The 8,336-nt window shown below is 37.5% G+C and overlaps 1 protein-coding gene across 1 annotated transcript; it reads right to left on the bottom strand.

The window, feature by feature from the left end:
* Positions 1-7,595: 7,595 nt before the first annotated feature.
* Positions 7,596-8,276, bottom strand: LOC149255005 (uncharacterized). The gene has a single exon (XM_089454915.1). It carries the CDS (start codon positions 8,274-8,276, stop codon positions 7,596-7,598), a length of 681 nt encoding a protein of 226 aa, XP_089311041.1.
* Positions 8,277-8,336: the final 60 nt, after the last annotated feature.

The raw sequence follows: 8,336 nt of genomic DNA, 5'->3' as shown, positions 1-8,336 counted from the left end.
CCTTGGTAGTGGTTGCGGAAAATACACCAGCCAAATTTATTATATGAATGCTGAAACCAAAATTTAATCTAGAAAATGCATAAAAAAATTTGAAAATTTTTAATACAGATTATATAATGCAATAGCGTGATCGCTCTATAGTTAATCAACGACCTAACAATAAAAAAATAGATAAAATTCATACCCACCAAAATATTTTTGTTCCTAAGAGGGACTTAGGTATCTTATTTTTGAAAGAGGATAAACGAAAAGTCTAAAAATGACCCAATTATCAACACTAAAATAATTCTAAACTTTACTAAGAAATTTAAGATCAAGAAGATTTCCTATAGTAATTATTTCCTTACTTTATACTTACTTTTAAAAAGATGAAATATTAATAATGACTTGTGGTGAGTTCAGATTTCAAAAAGGGCAAAATCAATGGAATTATTGGTTTAGTAATCATGTTATTTCGCGATTTACTTATGTGATAGATTTATAACAGTACAATGATTGGTGTGATATAATTAAAATTAAAAAAAAAAAAATTTAAATTAAAAAAGTAATAGTTAATTTCGTGATTATTGCATTGTGTCATGTGATAGATTTGTAAAAATATAAATTTAATTTAATTTAATAATTTTTATTTTTATTGTTGTTAAAGAATTTTGAAGTTTAAAGTGAAACTTACTTTTTTATTTTTATTTTATATATAAAATTAAAATACCTAAAAATTATATAATAATAATTTGGTTTATAGTAAGATAGAAATAATTTTTATTTTCATTGTTGTTAAAGAATTTTGAAGTTTAAAGTGAACATCATTTATTTTTTATTTCTTTTTATAGTAAAATTAAAATAAGAAAAAATTATATAATAATAATTTATTTTATAGTAAGATAAATATAATGTTATTTTTTTGTTTTGAAATCGAGATTTTTATTAATTTATATAGGAATATATTATGAGAAGTTTGTTATTAGTCTATTGCTAATTTCATTTTTACTGAACTTATTGATCATAAGATAATGACAAAAATAGTTTGACAATAACAATAATAAACATAGAGATCATATGTCGACCACCCAAAAAATGTAAAGGGCCCCAAGAACAAAAATGCATCTATTATTTATCCCCAATCAATAAGATTACCAGACACCTGAAATGTTTGGTCCATTTTCGGGAGGTAGAGGAGGGTGAAGACCCTCATGAATGTGTGCTTCCAAATGTGCCAATTTGCCCTCTAATCTGTCCAACCTCGCCTAGATCCTTTTCTGCCCACAATGCAAGGATAATAGTGTATCCATCATGTGCCATTGGTTATGTTGAAGGTCATTCATGAAAGTAATGATTTCATTTATTCATCATGCGAGTTGCGTGTGAATTGCTCGAGAATGGTGGTTACCAGTTGAATTTGGTTTTCCAGTGAATCAAATGGAGGTGGGAAACTGAAATAGACAAAAAAATCCATAAAAATAGTCCAACAATGCTATTAAAACTGTAATTTTTGTGTGTGTGACATAGAATGCAAGGTAGGGGTGGTGTTCTAATGGTTTCTTATTCTAGTTGTTATTCATAAGCCTAGATCAAGTTCATGATCCCCTGATCCAACTCATGATCTAACTCAAAAGAGAAATCCTAAGCCATAGCCCTCTCCTACACCCAAAAAGAGCTCTCGAGTAGCAACTTCCCCAGAGGGTAAGATTTCCCAAGATTAAATTTTGGCTACCACAATGTTCTTAAAACTTCAATTTTTCAGTGTGACATCGAATGAACAAACTCAATTTTGGCCAAACAATAAAAGACAGTATTGATTATGATTTATTTCTCACATTTTGTAGAGAATAATATTTTGGCCATTTGGAAGAGGCAGACAAGTTCTTGGAATAAAAAATGTATTATAGATATGCTATGTCCATCACTAATAAATCTCCCCACAAGAAAATTACATCTCTCCAACTCTCTTTCCAGAATTTGTATGGTCCTGTATGGGGCCTCTCCAAATCAAATGCCACCAACTTGTATTTATTTCCTAAATGGTTGAAGTCTCTCTCTCTTGGCCGAAGTTTGGATTTTGTGTACATCCATGTTGGTCCTCTAGTAATCATTTCCATAGTTTACTATCAGATGAATTGATCAACTATATTGATTGTTAGGGAGTTGGAAATTTCCAAGGCAAAAGAATGATCAGTGATGGGTCAAGTGTAGCTCATCTATATGAATAAGTGGCACTAATTCCTACTGCACATGTTGATGGAAGATGAGTTTATGGTTGGGTAAAGCTTGGATCTCTAAGCTGTCTCACATTTCAATATTTCAATATAGTTTGTTTTGGTATATGCCTCATAAACTCATGGAGCAATTGAGCTCTTGACATCATTCTTTAATAAAGAATTCTATGTGGTGAGAAAACTCGTACCGTGGAAGAATGGATTTATGTATTCACAAGTGACCCATTGGTAAGGTATTAATTTTGTTCATGGTAAATGGCAATCATAAAAGTTTTACTTATTTTTTCTCTACTACTCTTTCCTTTGCTGAGTCTCATTTACAACATGTGGTGCAATTACTTGTTTATAATCCTTGTATCATATCAGATTATGGTATGTCTAAAAGAATACATCTCTATAAACCTATAATAACTTGTTATATTCTCTTCTTTTAATTATTAAGCAATCAAAACTCAAATTCAAATGTTAAGCTTTACTAACTTCTTTTTAAGTGAAATTATTTCTATAATATGTTATTAAACTTTATGTTATTCATCTTGTTTTTACAATTATATGAATATGCCAAGAGTTTTAAGAGTTTTGGTGTTTGGAATTCATTTGCAGCAGTCCCACTCGTGTTTGTTAAATATCTTCGAACTTATTACTTTACTTTTTTTTTTTTTTTGTAAGCTACGACATTTCTATTATCTACATCAAATTTAAAAGTACAAACTTAGGAACCTCAATCCGCCCAACTGGGAAACCGGATCTGTTGGCTCCTATTCATCAGACGTTCAATATTGTTTTTCATGCTGAATACTGTTAAAAAACTTTGCAGGGAATTAAGCCCTATCTCGCCAGGTTTTTCCAAAAAACTATTCTTTCCAAGATCTACTAACAAACCCAACTTTCCTACTACTGCTATGGCATGAAAACTAATATTCAAAAACCAGAGCAATATCATTCTAAATTCAAGAAGAAGACAGTTAACAGGCCTCTCAATTCTCCGCATTTCCTCTTCTGGATTCATTGCTTTCATTGGTCTTCCCCAGCTCCTTCAGCATCTCTTGAATTTCCTTGAGTTGTTCGTTCTGTTGACGGAGCAGCCCTTCCACGTTCGCCACCTCCTTCTTCGCTGCCGCTGTTTCCTGAGCCATTTCCACCATCTCAGCCGCTACTTGCTCCATGGCCTTTGCCAAGAGATGCTTCAGCACCCAGTATGTGTGAAGAGCGCGGCGGTAAAGGGTTAATCTGCCTCGCATGTTGCCTGGGTCCGGAAACTGAGAAGTCCATTCTTCCATCTCCGGGTCAGACGATTCCTCCAATACTCTGTCCTCCATAACATCAATAATTTTCCTTATGTCTACATTTGTCTCCAGATTGTATGCCTGTTCTTCTTCGTGCACCGCCATGCGGATCGATTTCTTCCCCCTTTTTCATCTTCTCTGCATCTGATTACCCTCCTCGTTGATGATTGGTTGTCGGGGTCTACCTCTGCCTCTCTGTTCACGCTCCTTCCTTCTTCCTTCCTTTCTGCCCCGCTTAGTTCCTTTGCTGCTTTGCCCTGTTTCAAAATGCTTGCTCCTGAAACCTTCCCCCTGGTTATACTCCATTTCATTTGAGCTTTCTATTTCGATTTTTACTCTACCCCGTTCGAAATGCCTGTCGCCTACTGCCTCCCTCTCTGCCTGGATTGTCTTCTCCCATTTCTCAGCCATTTTGGTACAATTGAGGCGTTGATTTTGGTTCCTCTCCCAAGTCTCTCCTTCTCTCGCCACCTTCTTCGACTTCTTGCTGCCTGTCATCCTTCTCCTGTTCCACCTTATAGAATTCTCGCCACCTTTTCACTTATGATGGGTTTGCTCTCCACTTCCTTTCTCCCTTGCGCCTTGAATGATGCTTCCTACGATGTTTTCTGGTTTTTGTTTTGGGCTGCGTACTTGCTATTCTGAATTATCATTAAATGCTGATGTCAGGGAGGTGAGGCCGCCGTCCTTCTGTCCTGTCTACGCTGCCGAATAAACCTGCATTATTTTCCTTCTCCAAATCCTCACGATTTTTTGATTACCATTATGTTGTTTCATGGTTATCGTTGTCTATGAGATGTTTTAAGCCGTCCCATCTTGTCATCACTGCTTGATTAGTCCAGCTGTCATCCACTTTCGCCAATGATTCCTTACTTCCCCAATTGGCCATGCAATCCGCGGGATTATTTCCTTCTCTTCTGACATGCGAGGTGATCTTGTAATCGATCCCTTTCAGTGTTTCCTCGATTTCTTGGACTATGCTCGTTGTTCTCCAGCTTTTAACTACCTTCTCCCACTGTTTCCCTTGTATCAATTTTCTTATGGTGCTTATGACCAGGGCTGAATCACCTTCAATCTCTATCTTCCTATATCCATTTCTTATAGCAATTTTGAGACCCTGATAAACTGCCATAAATTCTGCCTCGTTATTACTCATTGTTCCTCCGTGTTCTGCATAGATCCATTCGACCTCTCCTTGTCTATTTCTAAATATTCCTCCAAATCCTGCTGGACCTGGATTCCCCTTTGCTGCCCCGTCAAAGTTGAGCTTGATAAACCCTTCCGGTGGCTTACGATAGACTGCATGACTTTGGCCCACGGTGGGTTGGTGTTGCTTTGCTTTTTGTTGGTAGATCATTCCTTGTTCCAAGTTCAGCCTTTTTAGGATTTCTGCTTCTTCCTCAGAGGTCTTCCAATCTTCTTCTGCGCAATTTTCCGTGAGGATTGATTCTCTGATTTGTCTTAGAGTTCTTTTCCAAACTTCTTCCGGATTTGATGTTTTCCCCTTGAAGATTCGACCATTTCTCTCTTTCCAAAGATTCCACACGTTGAAGCCTGCTGCCATGTTCCAAGCTCTTCTTACTACCTTGCTTTTGAACTTTCCTTCTCCCCAGTCACATAGGGTTTGAATTATATCCTGAGGATTTCGTTCTGTGGTCGAGAATAAGTTTCTATTCTTTTCCCATTGGAATTGGGCCATGCTGCATCCATTGAGAAGGTGTTCCTGGTCTTCTTCATCTTGGTTACAAAGGCAGCATCTTGATGGGCCTGAGAAACCTCTTTTTTATATTCGATCCCAAGTTAAAATGCGTTTCCTTCCTACCAGCCATACGAACATCTTAATCTTCGGCCACCATTTATTTCTCCATATCTTCCTCCACTTTTGCTCTTCCTCCCCCTGCTCTTGCTATATCTTTACATTATATGCTTCCTTTATGGTAAACGCTCCTTTGGTTTCTTTACCCCATCGTAGAATGTCCCTGCCTTCTCTATTTTTTATTTTTCTGGAATCTAATTCCTTGCTAAATATTGTTTTTTGTTCCTCTGTTGCATTCCTGTTCCATTCTTCCATTGATTTCCATTCCCTCCATTCTTCGTTTCCTCTTTCTTCTATCCAATAATCTTTAACCCTAATGAGGTCGCTGTCCATACCTGTTCTGTAGATGTCATGCATTCCTTGTAGGTCCAACATTTTCTCCCTTTGTTGCCATGCTTCCTCCCAAAATCTCGCATTCTGACCTCCTCTGATTTCCCAAAAAATATGGCCATCGACTAATTCTCTGCTTTGAATAGTTAGGTTCCATATATCTGATCCCCTGGGTGCTTCTTGTTTCCTTAGTATTTCTTCTGGGGTTGATGGCATATTATATTTTGTTGTCCAGATTTATTTCCACAGGTCCTTCCCTCCTTGCATCCATCTCCATCTTAATTTGGCTGCTAGAACTTGATTGAGGTTCCATGGGTCCCTTAGGCCAAGACCTCCTTTTTATTTTGGTTTGGTTAGGCTGTCCCATGAACAGAGGGCCCATTTCTTTTGTTGCTTGGGTCCTCCCCATAGAAATTTTCTGTAAATCTCTACCAGCTTATTGCATATCCCTTTTGATGCTGCCATCACTGATAAAGGATATATCGGGATCGCCTGAATGGTGGATTTAAGCAGAATAACCCTTGCCGCCAAGTTCAAAGTGCGAAAGGACCAATTTTCCAGTCTTTTCATGATCTTTTCCAGGATGGTTTTCTAGTTTCCTATTTTGAGGGATGAGGAATCTAGCATAGTTCCTAAGTACTTAGTTGGGAGATCCCCTTTCCTATAACCCAAGATCCTGGTTAAATGATTTTTGATGGGTTCCACTGTATTAAAGAAGAATGTTCTTGATTTTTCATTGTTTACCTCCATACCTGAGCCTTCCATGAATACCTCTAAAATTTTCTTTATCCTTCTCACCTCATTCATGGAAGCTTTGCAGTATATCATGATGTCATCCACGAACTGTTGGTGGGTGACTGTAGTTTGATTGCCCCATAGTCTCAGACCCTGGATTTTCCTTTCTCTTAATTCTTTTTTGAAGTATCTACCTAATCCTTCTGCTGCTATTATGAAGAGAAAGGGGGATAGGGGGTCCCCTTGTCGGAGTCCTCTTGTAGCATTGAAAGTAGCTGATGGAGCTCCATTTAGCAGGATGGAGAAATTTGGTGTGGAGATCATACTTAAGACCCACTTCACCCATCTGTCACAGAATCCAAAGGCTTGAAGGATGGTTTCTAGATATCTCCAATTTAACCTATCATAAGCTTTTGACAGGTCTAATTTTATCAGCATTCATTTTTCCTTCTTCATTTTCAAAGTGTGGATTACTTCCTGGGCCACCACTAGTCCATCCAGAATCTATCTTCCTTCTACAAACCCAATTTGTTCTGGGGATATTATGCTTGGGAGAATCAATTTCAGCCTCTGTGCCACCACTGATGCCACTATTTTGTAGATGACATTACATAAAGCTATGGGGCGAAAGCCTTCAGCTTGATCTGCTTGGGTAGTTTTAGGAATAAGAGTCAGCAGGGTTGAGTTTATACCTGGCCATATTCTTTGATTGGTTCTAGCTTCCTCCACCAATTCTAGAACTTCTTCTGCAAGGAAATGCCACCCTGCTTGGTAGAATTCTATCGTATACCCATCTGGGCCAGGGGCTTTGTTCCTTTTCATGTTCCTGACTGTATCTTCCACTTCTTCTCTTGTAACTTTTCTCATTAAAGCCAAGTTTTGTTCTCTGGTTACCAATTTAGGGATCTCCCTGCTTATCTTTGTTATAGCTTCTGATCTGTTATCCCGAGTTTCCTTTAATAAGTTTTTGAAATGATTGACCAAAACTTTTTCGATCTCTTCATGCTGGAGAACTCTCTGGCCCTCTTGATTTTTTATTGAGAAGATTCGGTTTCTTTGTCTATGCTGAATCATTGCTTTATGGAAGAACTTAGTATTCTTTTCCCCCTCTCTAAGCCATTGAACCCTTGACTTCTGTTTCCATAAAATCTCTTCTTGTTTCCTTCTTTCTTCTAGCTGGTTTAATATAATTCCTTCTTCCTTTATTCTATCTTCCTATGTGCCTTCTATGATATCCCTCTGCTGTAGCTCTTCCATTCTCTGCTCCAGGCGCTTTTTCTCTTCCAATATATTTCCAAATTCTTCTTTATTCCACTTTTTTATTTTGTCTTTCATCTCCTTTAACTTGAGTTGGAAGGCATGCATTTTATTTTTTCCTCTTTGTTCACTCTTCTTCCACCATTCTTCAAGTTTCTCTAATAGGCCCTCATTTCTTAACCAAAAAGCTTCAAATCTAAAAGGTTTGTTGTTTGGTCTTTGCTTGAGATCTATTTCCATTTTTATCGGCCAATGGTCCGATCCTGCTACCGGAAGAATTGTGGCTTCTATGAAAACATCTTTCATCATTATTTGCTCGGAAATTAGGAATCTATCAAGCCGAGATGCTATTTGCTTAACTCCCCCTCTTCGGTTATTCCAAGTATGGTTTCCATTTATCGTTTGGATATCAATCAGTTTCTGCTCCCTTATCAAATCTCCAAACTGTTCCATTGTTTTATCCGTTCTCCTTAGCCCTCCTCTTTTTTCCGCTGAGCTTTTAATCAGGTTGAAGTCCCCTCCTACTATCCACTGCCTTCTAGGGATTAGGCTTCTCAATGCTTTTAGATTCTGCAGAAAGTTTTCCTTTTCTACTTGGGTATGGGGTCCATAAACCCCCGTTATGATAATCTCCTCCATTGTTCCTATTATCTTTGTTGTCCCTGTTAGAATTCTTGGATAACTTATCCAATTGCTTAA

This window comes from Pinus tabuliformis, chromosome 7, assembly GCF_031772625.1.
Source record: "Pinus tabuliformis cultivar Carrire ecotype Pingquan chromosome 7, CPIR1, whole genome shotgun sequence".
Taxonomy (NCBI): Eukaryota; Viridiplantae; Streptophyta; class Pinopsida; order Pinales; family Pinaceae; genus Pinus; species Pinus tabuliformis.
The sequence above is the reverse complement of the archived record's forward strand: the minus strand, read 5'-3'. Positions and strand labels throughout refer to the sequence as shown.

Bases quoted from the DNA above. Each gene is read 5' to 3' on its own strand.
- LOC149255005 (XM_089454915.1), bottom strand. From the start codon at position 8,276: ATGGAGGAGATTATCATAACGGGGGTTTATGGACCCCATACCCAAGTA.